We start from the raw sequence: 19,129 nt of genomic DNA, 5'->3' as shown, positions 1-19,129 counted from the left end.
TACCGCCTGCCGAAAAAGATACATATGATCGCGCGCTTTTTCGTACCGTGATTTGTATCGATCACTCGAAATGATTCACGGTACATATATACGGCTGTGTTACGGATAACGTGATTCGCGTCGAGCTTGTACTTCTCGAGATAGGGAATCGCGCGCTTTCACGATACGCGGTTTAATTAATTTTTTCGATCCTAGAACAAGCATTCGAACACCTTTCATATTTCTCAGCGAAATTCGAAAAAAATGTTCGAGCAATTTTTTCCAAGTTATTATATTTACGGAGGAATGTTTTTTTTTTTTTATTCAACGTCGTTATTTGCGATTCGAATATTCGAGACATTTGCAATTTCTAAAGCGAATGGAGTTACTTCGATTCACTTGTTTGGGCGATGCGATTGGAAAAAATGTGTATATTCGATGCCAGTTATAAAAACTGTGATGAAGAAATAAAGTAATCGAATTAGTAATTATTAATATCACAAGTCGAAGATAATTAATTTTGGACGTATTCGTTTCTTTGCAGAGAGAAAATAGCTCGATCACCGATTAAAATAATCTTTCGGCTTTTTAAATGTTTTCGAACAGCACGTTTCGTACGGTTCGCAGAAAGTTAATTTAAAATTTGTCAAGTTCGTGCGTGCGTTGTCCGCTCGACGAGTTAATTCCTCGTTTCGCATCGGTCTTTTAAATAATATTATGGGAAATCACAATGTTTTATACGTCGTAGAGAACTACTGGAGAGGTAATTTTCCAAGTTATCAATGAATTTTTATTTTTTAACGCGAAGCCAGCTTTTATCAATGCAAATGTTGAGTATAGGAAATTCTAAGAACAAGGCAATTTCTAAGAATTTGTCGACGGTCGAAGTTTCTGACGTTCTAATTGCTAACAAGTCAACAAACGTAAAAGGTCGCGTCAAATATTCTAATTATGCTATTAAATGTTAAATTCGGCTTTTAAACTTTTTATATTTATATTTCGGCTTTTTTATTTTTTATATCGGCTTCTTATATTTTTAATACAACGTGCACGTTCAAGCGAAAGAAATGTTTCCTGTAACAAATAACATCGGTCGCACAATTATTACAGCACGTATCGATTTCTAAATAACGTTGCTAAAACTGTTTATTTCTCTCGGACAATCTTTGTTGAACATTGACGGAACGGCACGCCGTTTGTTACATTTACAACGCATGTCAGAATTAAATGATTCCGCGCGTGAATTTCGCAAATTATTCGTCAAATAATAGTCCCGATAAGGCACCTTGTTACGGTTGATACGCAGATAAGCTATCAACAAAAGAGGTACATTTAAATGCAAAGTACGTTTTCCTTCCAGCAGATAAAAGTACCTTTTTCGTATTATATAGCGCGGATATTTTAAATAGTATCGTTTTGCTTGTGTTTTGAACCGGTTATTGCCGCGGGAGTCAATCACGCGGGTGTGCAGGAATGTGTCGTAAATATTGGTAGACGTTACCGACGCCTGCTTTAGTATACCGACATCCTGTCGCGCCACGATTCCGGCAACGAAGAGGACCCGTGGTATTCGAGTAAGCCGAACAACAAACGACCAGCAATTAGTACTTTTCAATTTCACCGTTTTGCGAAACGATCGAGCGGGCGCTTCGCTAATTATTTATTTCATATTCTTAGTTGACTCCAATTTGGTGATAAGACAGTATTCAGTTTCGATAAGTCTTTTAAAAATAGTGACAAGATTGACGTAATTGTTAACAAACATTGCGGGCGCGTTGTCCGCATCGATTAAGGTAGTATTTATTTTTATTAGACGATTACGGTTTTTAAATTATAATAATAATAGCTTTTTAACAGTGGCAGACATATTATTACGTAACGTACACTGTACAATTTTATGACTGCGTACGTATGCAAACATAATGGAATAGAAGTATTGCAAATGGAGGCCGAGTGACACTTTTCAAAATTAGCTGGATAGAGTAGTAATAAGTGTTATGACTGGTTTAGGGAATTTTGACGCGCCTAATTGAATTTGGAAATTATTTGTAATCCTTCAATGTTTTAGAGATTATAGTTTAAATTTAATATAACTTTATAATCATTTTTTTTTATATCCAGAGGCGGATTTAGGTAGGGGTTCAATTATAGCTTAGATCGCCTGTATGCTATAGTATATTACAATTGATCATTTGGTATTTGACAAGATGTAAAAAAATTTTAAAAACAAATAATACGTGTTTTCATAAAAATATTGAATCTATATTAAAATATCTTATATTAGCAAAGGTGTATTATAAAAATATATTAGACTAGTAATTCATTCAAAATGTAAATGGATTCAAGAAAAATGTTACCTGCATTGTTTTTGAATGACATCATTTCTGGAAATCGTCTGTGTATTCGGCACGATAATGAATTCCGATAACGCGTTTAAACAAGATACAAAGGTACCTCCAAGTGAATTCGAGAAAATCTTGTTGTCATTGATTTGCAACATTAGGCATACGGACTGCGCCAAAATAACAAATATTGCGATATAAATCGCATAAAAATCTGAATAAATATGTGCCCGCATTTTTACGGGGCGTTATCAAATATAATATATATAGCTGCTTTCAGTGATCTTATGCTTGAAATGGAATCTGACATTTTCCTGAAGATATTTATACTACCGTGTGATAAATGAGCGAAGTTGCGAAGTGCCTATACAAGTTTTTGTACCATAATTGATTCTTGGTAAAAATTAAATTAAAAAGAAATAAAGCTTAGCATATTTATACATTGTAATTTTTAGAACGTCGACTTATCGTCGTTGTATCAAATAATTATACCAGATAAAAGTTAGGCAGCTTGAATGGACGTAGTCTTATTTTCGATTCTCCAACAAAATGTTCTGTCTTGCATAAGAATCAATGGCAAAAGCTTACATAACTTCGATACTGCAATTGTTGCAGTAATAATTACCACGTGAGCGAGCACCACATTATTGGTTGATACCCGGAACCGTATTTATGACGTGTGAAAGACAAGATTTCGTGTTAGTTAACGGGACCTCGTTGTAGTTTCAATTTAACAAACGCGTCTGCGTTGCAAACGAAGAATTTTTGGAAATTTTGAATGAGTTAACCCTAGCTCGCTATAGTTTTCTCTCGTGTACTTGTGTCACCGGGTTTGTGCACATTTTTCAACTACTTTTAATTACTCTTAATCGGTACCACGAGGTTCAGTCGGTCCGTCGTTCGCGTTAAGATTAATGGCCGAAGTGTGAAAAATGGCTACCTGGTGTCGTCTATTCAGATACGTCTATTCAAATGTTAATACATTGGCCACAGTTATCTAGTGCCATCCGTAGTTTATGTAACCGCGAACTTACTTCCGCAAAAACGTAAACGTTTCATATAAATTCTCAGCTTTTATCATTGGGCAATCTTGCGCGAGGTAAAATCGGCTTGCAGATTTTATGGTTTAATGGTTTCTCTAACGACGCCGCGGCAGATAAACGATTTTGTTCGTCGCCAAGCATGTAAATAACCGCGTCCGCGCGACCGTCCTCCATCTTTACACTCGTTCGTGACACAGGGGCTGCCCGTGGCAGCGATTAGTTCGTAATCGAGGTCTGTTATGTCATAAGAAATTGCTTTGCTTGCAAAAGACGAACACGTGGTTATTCAACGTGGAGCGCCATCGAAATTAGAACGCCTCGGATTTACGAGATAATTAAATCAATAATAAGAATTTCATTAATTATACCTACTAAATTGTTAATGTATAATTCATTTTAGTTAGTCGTGGTTAGATATTTCTAGTTAGTACGAATATAATTAATATATGCACAATTAATTCATTGCTTATAGTATTTTTTTAACTTTCTCAGTTTCTCTGAGGTACCACTTGAAATTATTATATAATGTTCTAATAAAGACGTTATACTATCCAATTTATTTATTTAAAAAAAAATTGTCTAAATAAAATGAGAAATAATAATGAAATAAGAAAGAATAAGAAATAATTTTAGGTTTGGAGTTGAAATGGCGTCGAGTGCAAATTAATTGAAAACATTTAGTATTCACTACTTCCAGTTCTTAATTTCTATAGATTGTTTAAAGAGAATAAACTTTTTCTTAGGATTATAAACAGAAGGAACAGAAATCTGTGCGACTAGGATGCTAGATCGAGAAATCTAAAGAACAGCGCGTCTTTCGTAAAGCAATCCACATGTAATGCTTGTCATCAAGTTGTTTTCTCGAAAATTATTGTTCTAATCAGAGTCTCGTAATTTGTTCTCTGTCATCATTATTAAGCTTGAGATCATGAGCAACGGTAATATGACATTCGTTACATTGGTATCATTAAGTGAGATGAACATTTCTGAAGCAAATGGCGATTGTATTTGATCATAATTAACGTAATATATGTTTTATATTCTTTCGTCTGTTTATGGTTAGAACTAAAATTACCGAGCACTGAAAACGACTACACTTGATTAATTAAATATATCTAATAATGTTTTCCTTCATTTTTACAATATCAATGATTATAAAATAGAAAATTTGGTCCTAACACCGAATCTTTATTGTAAAGTACTAATATATTTAAAGAAACTTTGACCGATTATATTAATTTTAAAATCGGTTTTTAATCACGAATTTTATTATCATTTTAGATTATGCGATTAACTATATTTAAATGTGTATTCATGTTTTCGTAATTTAAGAAACTATGAGTTATCGCAGACCACAAAACTGATTTACGTCTTATTGTGGCTGCAAAATAGACACTAGGAAAAAGTTTTATAAGGAAATGCTGAACGACCGAGTAGATATTTTAATTAACGAATTCCGGCAGTTTATGCAAAATACTGTAAAATTAGTTGTTTTCGTTACTGACATTTTTTCGAAAATTGCACATGTATAATTCATTTTGCATCCACGAACCGTTTAGCATTGTTTAGGCTGCACTGTACTTGCTATATTACACGTGTCAAATTATAGCTATCGCTGAAAAATTTATAGCCTTCATAATATTTAACATGGCACTGTAATTCTTTAGACTAACCAATAAATTTGCAGTATTCGTTGCTGTTACGTGCATTTAGAAAAATTTTACAACAATACGAGGGATCAAAAATGTTTTCGTGAACTTTTTAAAACGGAATAACATTTTTTTAATCGGGCCAAGCTAGTTAAATATTTTTAGTATGTTACAGGGATTACTTTTCTGGACAAATTATTTTCAAAAATTGCAATCGACAGAGGCGATACAAAAATTATGATATAAAAATTCATCTGTGGCTATAACGAAAATTTTATCAAAGTTTAGCTTGTGACGAGTTATAAACAGCTAAAGATTTGCAAAAATCGCACGAATTCGAGAAATTCCTAAATTCCTGATCTTTTACTTTATTTCAAAGCAATTCAATAGTTTCCCAAGAAATGTTAATGTTCTTGTTACGATCCAAGAATTTAGCAAGATTGAACTTCGAACACCTTTTTCAATGATGAATTATGAGCGCGCCGATGATGCGAATAGATCTGAGGGACGGTATTTCGTTAGAAGCACGTTCGGAAGAGATTCGAATGGCCGCACGTGTGCACGGAATTCTCTACTGTTCTGGTACACGTTCTGAAGGAATCTGAACTGACGGAAAAATGATGTATATATAGGTTCTAACGTGAGTGGTGGGGGTTTAGGAAATTATGTGAATAAGATCGGACTTTTTAAGATGACGTGTCGAGGTACAGGTATGATGCGGCGAGGATAAGGGTCGGAGATAAGAGTGAGTTCGAGGGTGAGTCAAAGGTGAACCTATGGTTCTAAAAAAATTTTGTATACAAAATATAAGTATACTATGATCAGTGATGACGGCGGAATGATTTTTATATAGAATATAGCATTTACAATAATAATGATAATAATAGTAATAATAGCAGCAATAATAGCAGCAATAATAGCAGTAATAATACCAGTAAAAATAACAATACTAATAGTAGGAATAAACTTAATTCGAGCTAAAATAGTGCAGTAGGATATTTTCCAAAAAATTAAGTCTAGCAAATTAATGAAATTTAGAAAAGATGATTCGATTTCAAAAGATCGTAAATTATCGTGAATATAAATTATATATAACCGTATTGGTGCAGCTGACGTCGAAATTCGTCGAACAAATTACAGAACACGTTTGCTCGAATAAGATGTCATTGGTTTATACAAAATGAAAATGATATCATTCGACCGGTTGCCGGACTCGCGTACAAAAGGGGGAAACACATAATAAAGAGGAAAAAAAAAGTGTAAAAGTGATCTAATGAGGAACTTCTTTTCGCATCCTTCGCAAAAGTTTTCTCTATTCGTAATTCTTTTATTCGGCATACGTCACAGACAGAGCGTATGCACTTTTGTTGGGGCCATCGTCTCGCGGTCTTCTACGTCATCGGCGCAGAATTCCTTAGACGGTTTTCCTTAACCACACGAGTGCGTACGATTAATGACCACGAATTTGGAAACGGGAACTTCCTCAATGCACTAATGAGCGACCAAAATGAACCGTGAGGAAATGATTCAACGAAAGGACAGACGCCTCTGACGTGTTACAGTCCTTTAAAATCCCTGACGGCTAGTCCGACACCCACAGTACTCCATTTGCATCGGCAATTGCGACTTCAGTATTAATTTACATCGCACACGTGGTGTCGTCGCTAATTATTTATTTATTTATTTATTTATTTACCTCGAACGTAAGTGAAACATACACTCTTTTACCGTTCCGGTATTACATTGTAATTAATACGAATTAGCACAGCGGTGCTGTACTTATTATTACCAAATTTAATAATTTATTACCTTTTGTGAATATATTTCTGAATATTAAAAGTATCTTCGAATATTTCGCGAAATTCTATACACGCCAAGAAAATTGCTGACAGTTGAATTCGATTTAGAGTTTTCCAGTAATACAATTTTACTATTTATAGCGACAAGGTTTTTTGTCTCTTAATGTGCATACACTCTTGCAACAGAGAGAACTATATACCATGGTAGTACGGTTTTTATGGGGAATATAAAAACTTTTTATTGTCCGTACCAGTTACGTTCAACATGGTCGATTCTTGTTAGATAGTATTTACACAATCATCGTAAAACAGTATACTGAGAAACTGATATACAAAAAACTGCCAATTGTTTAAACTTTTATTAGTCAGTTCTGTCACGATGCATATTTTTTATTATGCTAATCTTCAAATTAAGTATACGAGCAAAAAGTTACATTTTACATCGTTGATATCGTTAACATTTTTTGGATGGTTTAATTTGGAGAGTTGAATTGAACATAAAATTGCTATCGCGTTTCTATTCTCAAATTAGATCGTTTTCACTTAACCAGTTAATAACAGAGAAATCTCGTTTTTGAGAATGGTATTAACCGTAACATATTTCCAATTTCAGAAAGAACACCGGCAAAATGGTTTCGTTCAGCAATAGCAGAACCGCCTCGTTACTGTATACGATCGTCGGTCTGGCAGTAATCGTTTGTGTGTCGACCGTTCAAGCAGAACTCAGACAAGTGCACGTGGTAAGAACGACTGTTATTTATGTCTCAATTTCTTTCTTGCGCTCAAATATTTTCCTGGAAGCCGCATTACCGGCCTAATTGGAAATTACATGTTGCGCTCACCACTTATATCTCCGACAGGTATTCCGCCACGGTGACAGAGCGCCTGATGATACTCCCCTCGAAATGTACCCGAACGATCCCTACATCAACTTCGACTTTTATCCAGAGGGTCGTGGTCAGCTGACTAACGTGAGTAGATCCACGAACAATATGCAATTGTCATACCATATAATTATTATTAATGCAATTAAATCGTATTGCCTGAGGAAGCATGACGGCACAATTTCTTATATGATTGACGACTAATAGTTAAACACATACTCTTGAGTTTCTCAAATTAAAGTCAGCTTTCTATGAACGATTTTATCGTAAATAATATTTAATTGTATTCATAATTGTATTATAAATTTCAGCAAGGGAAATTACGTGAATACCAACTGGGTAAAGTACTGAACGAGAGGTACTCCGAGTTCTTGGGGAATATCTACACAGCGCAGTCCGTTTCCGCTGTGAGCTCTGATTATGACAGAACCAAGATGTCTTTGCAACTCGTCCTGGCAGCGCTTTTCCCACCGAGCACAGAACAGAAATGGAACGCGCGTCTGGATTGGCAACCGATTCCCGCGAGATACTTGCTCCGCGTTGAAGACAACATCTTCCTCCCCGATGACTGTCCCAGGTAAGCGTCACAGAAGCTTGCGTTTAAATAAATCACAGTGTCGATGAAGAAGCACTGGACGAGATCTTCACAATGTTTTCAGATTAATAAGAATGCGTGTTTTGTTTGCAGCTACTTGGCAGAATACGACCGAGTCTTGAACTCGCCCGAGGGAAGAGCAGCCTTGTCGCAGTACGACGTGTTCATGCAGCAGTTGACGAGATGGACCGGGAAGAACATAAGCACCCCATTGGACATGTACTATCTCTACCATACACTGATGGCCGAATACTCCCGTGGCCTACCTCTGCCGTCATGGACGCGTTCGATTTTCCCCGATGGCGAATTGAAGAATGCGACCGTATTCGCTTATGACATTGGCAGTGCCACACCTACGCTTAAGAAGCTGTATGCAGGTACTAGTCTTTCATTTGGCAATAAATCAAAGTTTAATTAATTAACGACTACAAAAAAGAAACAATTTCTCGTGTTAATGGCTGCTGTAACAGTGCATTAAAGGTATTATTTATTTCCGTTCCAGGACCGTACCTACTTCTAGTCACAAGAACCATGCTGAACCTGATAACCGGAACAGCCCAAAATCCGCGAAAGATGTACCTTTACAGTGGACACGAGACTAATATCGCTGCAGTTCTGCACGCGTTGGATGTCTACAAGCCCCATGTTCCTGCATACTCCAGTGCTGTGATAACAGAGCTCCATGAAGTGAACGGCGATTATTACATCAAGGTATGTAAACTCCATGACTGTACCAAAATGTTAAATGTCTCCTTTCATTGCGTATGATTTGATTAATTTTACTTTAATAATTACATTTACCCATCTATCGCTTCAACGCGAAACAACCTTTACAGTAATTTTCAAAGAATTTTAATAACACTCTGTGTCGATTGCATCTCGCAGGTATGCTCTTTAGTTATAATTAGTCGCGTAGATAAAGCATATCTCGGAACACTAAACATTCTTTCCGACACTACGGATTTCAATTTGTCGGATTTAATGGCCTATGTTGCTAACAAGTCGCGGCAAAGCGAGCAATTTAAGTTATCTGTTAATGGTCGGCTTGCATTTCGCAGTTTCTCCATTACTTGGGCATACCGTCCAGGGTCGAGGAGCTGAAATTACCGAACTGCGACGTCATGTGTCCTCTGGATGTGTACCTGGAAATGACCGAGGACTTGATGCCTACGCAAGAGGAGCTGACCTGCGACAAGGGCTCAACAAACATGTCGGAGGAAATTGATGTGATCAGATTTAATACGATAGTCGAAGCGAGATCGTCGAATCCGAACGCGAACTGAATGGAAAGTTCGAACGTAATATTCTGAGATGGCCTTCATCTCGCCAAACCAAAGAGAGAACGTCTACGGAAATTGTTAAATGTAATTCTTTTTTAGTTTAAGCGCGTAAAAGCATTTTAATTAATTTCTGCTGTCGAGATAGAAACCTTCTGCGACAGGCGATATTTATAATATATATTTATTTTTCAACTTTATGTACGTACTTGTATACATGAATACACATATGTAAACGTTCAATTTCTTTTTAATAAATGATATCTTTATTATATATTTGCTTTTTTTTATATTTGGCCCAGTGTTTTTGTTACAAATAAGTGTTAATAATTTATATTGTTAGAGAATAATCTGCGCAATTAATGTGAATTATTTTAAAATAGATTCCCATAGGAACTTTCGAACACTTATGACCAGATTGATTAGGTTTGAAAATTAATGAAACTTAATCTCGAGATATAAGAAACATGACGATTTTAAGAGAATTCTTTAAATCCGTTTTAAAATTAATTCCTGTGAAGAGTTTTTAAAATAAATATAACAAATAAAATTTTTGGAATACCCAGCTATTTTTGAAAGATGAATGTTATAATTACATTGTTAGTTTAATTGTATTCACCGATTCTCGTACTGTTCTTTTGCTTTTCAATGTTTACTTGAATAAATTATTTCTTCACCAACTGTTTGCAAAAAGAGGGCTCTGGAATAATTTGACGAAGAATTATGGAACTATATCAAACCTGAGCGTTACCTATATAGTTTATAAATATTGGCACATTAGCAAGAAGCGAATATGTTATATATCTCATTTCTGCTACGGGTGCTGAATATTATATGAGACGATAATTGCATGCGGCGCGAAAATTTAAATGGCGGAAATAGTATTTATGAAATATGTACAGGGGTTTAATACAGAAATATGATACTCATAGCCTACTTCACTTCTGCAATTTATTATATTTTATACCTACCATTTTCATCGTTTAAACATACGCACTTTACGAATATCAGGCTTCCAAATCATAAAATGTGCCTTAACACGAACTAGGTATACACAATACTCGATTCTCGCTAACAAGCTTACGTTTCCGAAATATCAGTAACAATGAGAGCTATAAATGAACGGTGGCTTCTGAGCCCCATTTTTCGGTTGCAAAATAACGCATCGAACTTCCAGTCTACGCCTATAATTCGCCTGTGACATAATATTACATTAAAATAAATTAGAAACCATATCGACCGTGTCTCAGCAGGACGAAGAACAAGTTGCCCGTGTCGCGAGCAGATGTCGCTAACCGTGATCTCCCGGCATTCCGTGGGTCGTTCGAAACGGGAGATGCGCGCGCGTTCGATGAAGACATGCGCGAGACAAGCGGCAGCGGTCTCGACAGTCAGTGCATGGCGGCCCGAGGCCCATCGATATCGTATCGCGCAGCACTCGAGGTACGTGTTCGTGCACGCGTGTGTCCGCAACGCGCCGGTATTATTTCTTCCTTCGTTCGCGATAGTATATCGGGTACACCGTGATTGACAATACAGTGCGTGACCGCTTTTGTGAGACAGGATTTCCACCACCGGATCTCGTGGATTCGCCGGACCGAGCCGTCAAACGAGAGAAAGTCCGAATCCGTTGTCGATTCGGTGAGTAATACCGCACGGAATACACTCTCCACCCGGTTACACCTATGCATCGCGCGTCTTTCGCTTTCGCGCGAGTAAACGTCCGATGGAACTAGCTGTCATTCGGTCCGACGACGGGCTCGGTTCCGACCGAAAAAATACTCGATTAATAACGCACCGCCGCGACGGTATTTAAATACACTCACGCGAAGGCACACGGTGCCGGATCACCCGTGCTACCAAAAATCATCAAGCGATTTATCCGTGTGACAATGATCGTTGGCGACCGGCTCCCGTTTCAACCGGCGAGTTCGCCGTAAATACGGAAGCACGAGAGCGGCGTGGTTTCGACGCGAGCCGGACGACAAACGTCTCCCGTTTGTCAGTAGGATGACGTATCCGGCAACGGTGGCCACTGATCCGGAAAATATCGAAGGGACAGAGCAGCCGGGGCTCGGTGTCAGTGGAACGGGTTTCGCACGCGGACATTATCGTTCCTACGGTTACAGCCCCCGCCGTTGCACGGTGTCCGTACCCCTTTTTTTTTTTATTTTGACGCGGGCGCGCGCACGGGTCGCAGTCCACACCCGCAACGTTGCCAAACGCTACAGGTGTAGCCGTCGATTTCGATCGGGGGAGAGAAGGTTCGTTTGGTTTCGCGGTAATGCGAGAACACGGGCGGGGGAGGAGGAGGAGGGGGCCTCAGACAATGCCCGAGAGAGAGGAATATCCTCCTCGCGAGAATCGTGGCGGTATTGTGCCCCGGCGAATGATGACGCCGGATCGATGCCGAACGATGGCTAAACTCGTGACATCACTTTCGCGGCTCCATGTCGGGCTGTACGTGGGCGAACGGCGCGCTCGATTCGGCCATGCCGTGCAAGGTTAACGCGCACGGGCAAGGTTAACGTCAATTCGACCCGCGGTCTCCGCGTCTCGAGCCACCTAACTGTATTTCAACGACGGGAATTTGCCCAAGCGAACTCTCGGCCGTCCAACTTTTTTTCTACGCGCAAACGGGGAGACACGGCGCGCGGCCGAGGAAGAATTGCTTTGCTGTTTTTACCCTTAACCGGTGTGCCGGGCTCTCGCGAGTCTTTAACTATAATACTACCGCGGTCGAACGACCGGTTACTTGTTTGATAATCGTTTGCGATACTGAGACAATTTTATGGACAACGACTGCGTGAACCACTTTAACAGAAACTGTATGGAATTTAAATAAATTGGAGTTTTTTTTATTCTTGTCAGGCAATGCATTAAATTTATTGTTGAGTAAGCTTAGTGTTAACGCTGTTTCTATCAAGCAGGGTCAAGGGACACTTTTCAAATTTTCAATTTAAATTATTCTTTGAGTTTAATTTTTAGGATTCTTATCAGATTTTTTGTCAAAATAGGAAAAATTAGAATTGAGATATTGATAATAAAAGTGACGATAATAATTGAGATATTGATAATAAAAATGACTCTTTAAACATTGATTATAATTGATTAAACTATAAGATGTGTTATAAAAAGAAATGCAAACACAGGATGAGATAGAAAATATTAAAGTGGAAATTTTCATGATACTATACAGCCTTGCCCTATATGTACATATGACGTGAGATAGTGAACAGTTATTTAAACATACCATGTACACAATCAGTTTCTTTATCCTTGTTATCACTTGTATGCAGGTGGGTCTAATCTTGATTTTCAGAACACCTAATCCATCCTTCTGTAGATTCGGAAAACAAATGTCCGTAGAAAACTTATTCATTGCCACGATCCTCTTTCCTTCTTTATCATCCCTTCTTTGACGAGAAACAATTTTCTTCTGCCTCTTCGAAAGTGTAATAACACAACAAATTCTCCGTTAACATCTATCCATTTTTGCTCCCCTCTTTTTGAAATTTATTTTTAATTTTATCCATATATTTATATTTTTGAAAAGTCAACTAATAATAACAGAGAAGTATGCAAAATTGCGAGGATTATAAATTAATGAAACAATAACGATTTGTAGAATCACGAAATGGGTATTATATGGTAAAAGACATTGTCAATTCTAAATGTTTCTTACATATGCTATTATGTGTATAGCGTCTCTAGAAAAGTGGATTTAAATCGCCCAATTATGAAAGGAGTCGGATAAGGCCGTGCGAACGAGTTTCTTAACCCCTTGCACTATAATAACGAGTCAGGCTTGTGCTAATGATTACATGCTGGTTCTACTAAATATGAATATTATTAATTTCTTCTAAATAAATTGTAATTCTACTGTTATCAAAGTATAAAAGCGAAAATAAAGAGAGTAGGAGAAACAAAAACTGTTCGGTCCTCTTAGGCTAATTGTTGAGGACGAATAGTTGTTATAATGTATTAATATTAGTATGAATAATAATAATTGTAATTATTACGAATAATAATTATAATTATTGCGAAAAATAATTATTATAATTATTGCGAAAAATAATTATTAGAATAATAGTTCTTATAAAGGATTAAGCAACACGTCATGAAAGGAATCACAGTGCAAACAGCGAATCCTGTCAATCGCGGCAATGAAATCGTGGATACATCGAGCACACTCGACCCAGTGCTAGCGAATTCAAGGAAGAAGGTGGATCGCCCGATGACAAGAAAATCCAGCACCGGCCATCATCATCGTACCGTCGCGTTCTTCGAGCGCAACCGTGAAATCGAGCAGAAAGTTGACACCGAGCTAACACTCCGCGCTCGTGTGTCGCACGGCCGGCACGTAATCTCGGCTTATCAGTCGGTTCGAGGGACGGTTGCTTATCGGTCCACGCTGGAAACAGAGGTTTCCAGTGTCGTAGAACTTCGATCGGCGGAAGGTCTCCGGTTCAGCGCGGCCGGAACCGGAAACGATAGGTACGCTGCGACTCGGGTTCGCGCTTCGGCATTTACGCCGCCCGCCGCCGCCGCCGCCGACGACGACGACAATGGCAATCACGGCGATCGACGCGGGCGGCTAAATAGGACTCGATGCACCAGGATTACGCGCAACAATGACTCGCATTAAACGACATTACTCGGCGGTTCGCTGGAAACGAACCGTTCCGCGCCTTTGTTACGCCGGCACACGGCCCTTTTGTTGGTCCCGCGGATCCATCGGCGGAGAGGAAAGCGCGTCTTCTCGTAATTGCGTTGCGCCCGTTTCGGCGCGGGATTCGCGGAAAGATGCATTAGAATTACAAACGCTCGTTAAACATTTAGCCGACGGTAGAACCCCGTCCGGGGAAGAATACGTTGGGCCGGTGGACTAACCGCTCCGCGAGCCTCTCTTTATGCTCGTTTCGTTCTCCCCGCGCAGACGGTTCCGTATTGCCTCGCGAACAACCGGACTTGTTAACTGGGTTAGTTCTTTAAGAACAAGCAAGAATGATTTTCCACGGCCGTCCCTCCGGAAAACGTTTCAATTCGCTCTCGGGAAACGGAACGCGTACCCTTTCGTTGGACCGCATTCTGCGGCCCTTCGGACGTGTTCCTAAGTCGTCGTATCGGCAATTCAATATTCACTCTTCCCTCCTCGTATTCCGCGAAATGACGGAGACCATTTTGCAGCACGCGGATCCTCGACGTATTCTTTTTAAAAATAAATTACGGAGTAATAACCTGCGCGCTGACTTCATCCAAATGATATCGGATATTAATTTCCAGTCTCTTATGGATCATTCTATTCCAGGTATTATACCCGCGCGCTATTTTCCGCTGAATGAACGCTGTGCCATTTTAAACAATGACATGTCGATTCATTTATAGCGGTGACACGTGTTTACCGGCGAGCAAGCCTTAAAACAACCTGTACAAGATTTTTGTCAGCGGGGAAACAAGGAGGCTCGTGGCAAAATTACATCTTAAATATTTACCTCGCTTTCCGGTCTGCGCATCGTTTTTACAAACACGACCGTGTTTTCAAGCGCGCGGCGCGGTCCATATTTGAATAACCGGCGGATATCGCATGTGCCGCGTATAACACGCGGATTTATATTTGCGTTTTATACGATACGGTTTGCCGTGAGAATATTAATCGAGATACAGGTTTAAATGCAGGATGGTTGTTTATCGGAAGCCGAGCGATTCGAGTGCTCCGTTTTAATTTCGCTCGTTCGAGCGACGCGCGGCCGCGCCGAAAGGGAACTCCTGTCCGACCGTTATTCCTTTTTTTTCCAGACGGAAATCTCCGTTCGCGAGCGTCCATTTTAGAAACAGAAATTTCCATTTACGCGCGTCCATTTTCAAAACAGAATTCTCCGTTTACGCGCGGTTCGATCCGCTCTCGTAACAAGTCTCGCGGCGCTGCTTATTTCGGTCCCCGTTCTTCGTCTCGCGTCCCATCTTTCCGTTCGCCTCGCGCGCGTTGCTTCTCGCCGGACTGCCAAGAAGAATGGAAGCACATTTATGTTGGTACACCGGAGCGAGAGAGAGTGCTCTCGTCTCGAGGACGGTCAGTTGAGCAGCGAATTAATAGAGTTGACGACACCGGTTTCTTCCTATCCCGGCGAAGACAATGGGTAAGTTCTTTACATTCGCCGTCGCCGATGCTGACGGCTCCAATTCAAATTACGTTTCTGTCGTTAAAATGCTAATGGGAACAGGTGGCGACTCGATACTAATAGCCCGCGCCAGGTAATTCGTTTTAAAGCTGCCGGCGCTCGTATTTTAAGGCACTTCGCGAAAGGCTGAATTTTGTAACATTTATAGTGCCGCGTACAGGTAAAAGGTTTATTTATACATTTTTATGACGCATTAAATGCTGCTAAATTATTGGATGAAATCGAGCTGATCGGAACGGTTGAACTGCTGACAAAGTTGGGATGAGGGTTAACACTCTCTTGTATCCATGCGCCGGAAAAATGATTTTTTAAATTAAAATTGCAGAACTAAAATTTACCTGGTTTCGCGCGTTTTGAAAGCAAACAATCTTTCAGACTCAAAATTTTAGACTCGAAACAAATATCGACAGAAGATATATTAAATGACGATGATTTAGCACGTTATTGAAATATTTTGAGAATTTTTGGGTCATTGACACAAGAGACCTAATAATTTATTCAGTACCCTCTAAAGTCAGTGTAAAATTAATCTCATTTGCAGTCGCAATCGAGAATCATTTCAGCAGCTTCCCCACGTGATAAAACCTATTTCGACGCGGATTATTGACCTTGTCCATGACCTCGATCGCAATTACGGCGCGCGTTGCACTTTTTAAGGGTATTGAAACGGGGATCGATCGGCGCGAGGGTCCCCAACGTGCCGGACCACTTTCATTCATTTTTCTTTCCGCTGATTTTCGACCGAAGCCATTTCACCGGTTCGCCTCAGAGAGAGAGAGAGAGAGAGAGAGAGAGAGAGAAAGAGAGAGAGAGAGAAAGAGAGAGAGAGAGAGCCGGTCGGAACGGCAATGGAACAGAACCGAAGCACTGATATCCGGCGAGCATCAATAAAGCCGCCGCACAATTTTCGCGGCACAAGTGCGTCCTCTATTAATAGATGTTTCGCCTTCTCTACCTTCTCTGCCTCTCTCTCTCTCTCTCTCTTTGTCTTTTCTCCGTACGGTGTACCCTCGCGAAAGGGAATACCTGCGACGACGAGATGGCGAAAAGAAGGGGGTGGCGAGGCCCGTGCAGCCTTTTTACGCACACTCGCGCCGGCCGCGGAGGGGGACGCGTGTGTGCGAGGGACACATACACCCCTTTTCCGCGGCACTCGGTTCCATGCGGCCAGACAGAAAAAAAATGTCCAATAAAAATAAGTCCTAAAGCGGTTCCAGCACGCACTATTCCGCCGAGCTCGCTTCTTCTCGGGAATTCATATTGTTACTTGTACCCGCTCTCTCTCTCTCCCTTCCTCTCCTCCTCCTCCTCCCCCCTTCTCCTCTCATTTTCTCTTTCTCTCGTTCCTTTTCTACCCCCCTCTTATTTTACTCCGTACCTTTTCCGTCTTCGTTCGCGGTACGTATTCATTGCTTTCCGGCACAATGCATATCGAAGCGATGCGCGGTTCTGTTTCCGGATAAAGATCTCTCAGGATGGTTTTTCCCCCGCGTAATTCTGCCGCGGGTATCCGTCGTTGCTCTTAACCGTTTTCATAATGCCGGCCGCGGAAGAAAATGTTTAAGATCTTGGATGCTTTCTGCGGCAGCAGAAGAGAGAAATTGTAGGAGACGATCGATAGTGCGAATGTAATTGCTGGTTCGGTCTTCCGATTTTGGATTTTAATTCTAGGGTTAGTTGCGTTGATATAGAATTTTCAGTTATTGGCGGATTTTTATGCAAAATAAGAACATTAATTACGAAAAAGACGAGTCGAGCAAAATATTTTCTCTTCCTTTAATAATTCCTGCGAACTGAAAATATTACGCGAATGTATTTAATGGTTTTGGAGTATTTTTGATATCTTGAATTTCACTTATCGATTTTTAACATAAATACATAAAATCCGCAGCTTAATTCTCGGTTCATCGATACTCGATAATTTAATATCTACTATTAAATTTTACCATGTACGAAACGGTACATAAACCCACTTGAAACTAAACTTCCAAGCGAAGAGAGTTGCAAAATTTATATTTTCACGTACAATTATTAACGGCTAATGAAATTCTTCAAGATTAATTAACGCGATCCTCCCTTAGTCTCGCGGTTCCATCGTTCGCGTTCCTTGCCAATACGCGTTATCTCCAGCCCCAATTTAATTCATTTAGCAACGATTACTGCACCCCGCATCTCAGGTCCGATCTACCCGACCATAATTATTTGCAACCACTCGAGCATATTAGTTTAACCAGGCGAATCCCGGTTCCCCGGATCTACAAAGCGATTCGAAACTATCAGCCGCGCCGGCGGGGTGGCTCGCAACATCGGATCGAAAGGGTGCACCATTCCTCGCGCACTCTTATTAACCGCGGCCGGCCGTCTTCGCGAAAGACACGCGCTTATAATCTTCGTCTCTCCGGAACGATCATATCGCCGGTTGTCTCCGTAGGCGAGGCATCGGGAGGGGAAGGGTCGGGAGGAGCCGTTCCATGAATCTCGGATTTAATCAAACGCGTTCCGGGGGCCACTCCGCGCGCGCCGTATGTTCTCCTCAAGTCATTGTTCTCTCCCCTACGTTTAGCCGCGGCCCCACCCCTCCCCTCCCCACCCGCCCTTTTGCGCCGGAAACTTTTCAACTCGGCCGCAATTGAATTTCTCGTTCGCGGGTCTCGCTGTTTTCTGTCGCGAGCGCGCGCGCGTGTGTTCTTTCTCTTTCTCTGTTTTTCTTTTTCCGTTTTTTCTTTTTTTCGTCGACGGCCTTTAATCGTCGAACAATACGGCAGCGGCGGATAGGGGTTGTACTCGTCTTTTCTCGCGGCACTCCTCCCTCTCTCTCTCTCTCGTCCCTCCCCGGGGGCCAACTTTATCACGAATGTTTACAGGGTTTATCTTCGCACCCTCCGGAGTGCCCTGCAGTCACTTAGAACCGCCGCGACCCTGCTTACGTACACGGCCCCTTCTGTCCCCGAGGCAAGAGTGATCCCCCGAAGGGGTTGCAAGGATCGCAAGACGCGCGTACACGTACATTATACGCGTGTCCTTCCTGTACACGCGACGGTGTGCACGCGTCGCGACGCTCGTTTCGACTACGCGATGGCATACTACCCTCTTTCCTATGCTTTGTGCAATAAATAATGGAATTACCGCGGCCACTTTGGCGGCGACCCGCGGTGGGGTGTTTATGGGGTATAGTCGGTCGAAATTATTTTTTTTAACCGACGCGTCTAAAATGTCAACGGCGACTTATATATAGCATGGTACTTTGGAAAGTGTTATTCTAATTTCGTTGATTAGAAAAAGGTGCTTATTTATTTGTAATAATGTTATTAATATTACCATTATTCAAGGACCATATAATTAATATTACAAAGTTTATTGCAAAGATTTATTTGAAATA

At 40.4% G+C, this 19,129-nt stretch overlaps 2 protein-coding genes across 4 annotated transcripts in view; both read left to right on the top strand.

Moving 5' to 3' along the window:
• The first annotated feature begins 1,389 nt into the window (after positions 1-1,389).
• Positions 1,390-9,842, top strand: Acph-1 (venom acid phosphatase). 2 transcript variants are annotated; one of them, XM_078196302.1, is made up of 7 exons: positions 1,390-1,553; positions 7,426-7,552; positions 7,673-7,783; positions 8,008-8,273; positions 8,385-8,668; positions 8,794-9,002; positions 9,350-9,842. In XM_078196302.1, exons 2-7 carry the CDS (start codon positions 7,442-7,444, stop codon positions 9,572-9,574), a joined length of 1,206 nt encoding a protein of 401 aa, XP_078052428.1. In that variant the 5' UTR covers positions 1,390-1,553; positions 7,426-7,441; the 3' UTR covers positions 9,575-9,842. The 2 variants fall into 2 exon arrangements, with proteins under 2 accessions (XP_078052428.1, XP_078052437.1); XM_078196311.1 differs by lacking the exon at positions 1,390-1,553 and adding an exon at positions 5,680-5,770.
• Positions 9,843-10,986: 1,144 nt separating this feature from the next.
• LOC144478781 (uncharacterized) overlaps positions 10,987-19,129 on the top strand; it is a 232,899-nt gene continuing 224,756 nt past the window's right edge. For both annotated transcript variants that reach the window (XM_078197048.1, XM_078197039.1), the window contains exon 1: positions 10,987-11,209. The gene's annotated coding sequence lies outside the window, so the exon portion shown is untranslated. The remainder of the gene's footprint in view (positions 11,210-19,129) is intronic.

This window comes from Augochlora pura, chromosome 1 (assembly GCF_028453695.1).
Source record: "Augochlora pura isolate Apur16 chromosome 1, APUR_v2.2.1, whole genome shotgun sequence".
Classification (NCBI taxonomy): domain Eukaryota; kingdom Metazoa; phylum Arthropoda; class Insecta; order Hymenoptera; family Halictidae; genus Augochlora; species Augochlora pura.
This window is presented reverse-complemented; position numbering and strand designations above follow the sequence as displayed.

Excerpts from the sequence above, each read along its gene's own strand:
- Acph-1 (XM_078196302.1), top strand. The coding sequence starts at position 7,442 with ATGGTTTCGTTCAGCAATAGCAGAACCGCCTCGTTACTGTATACGATC. Across the intron at positions 8,274-8,384 it reads CTCCCCGATGACTGTCCCAG|CTACTTGGCAGAATACGACC; the intron begins GTAAGCGTCACA and ends TTTTGTTTGCAG. Across the intron at positions 9,003-9,349 it reads ACGGCGATTATTACATCAAG|TTTCTCCATTACTTGGGCAT; the intron begins GTATGTAAACTC and ends TGCATTTCGCAG.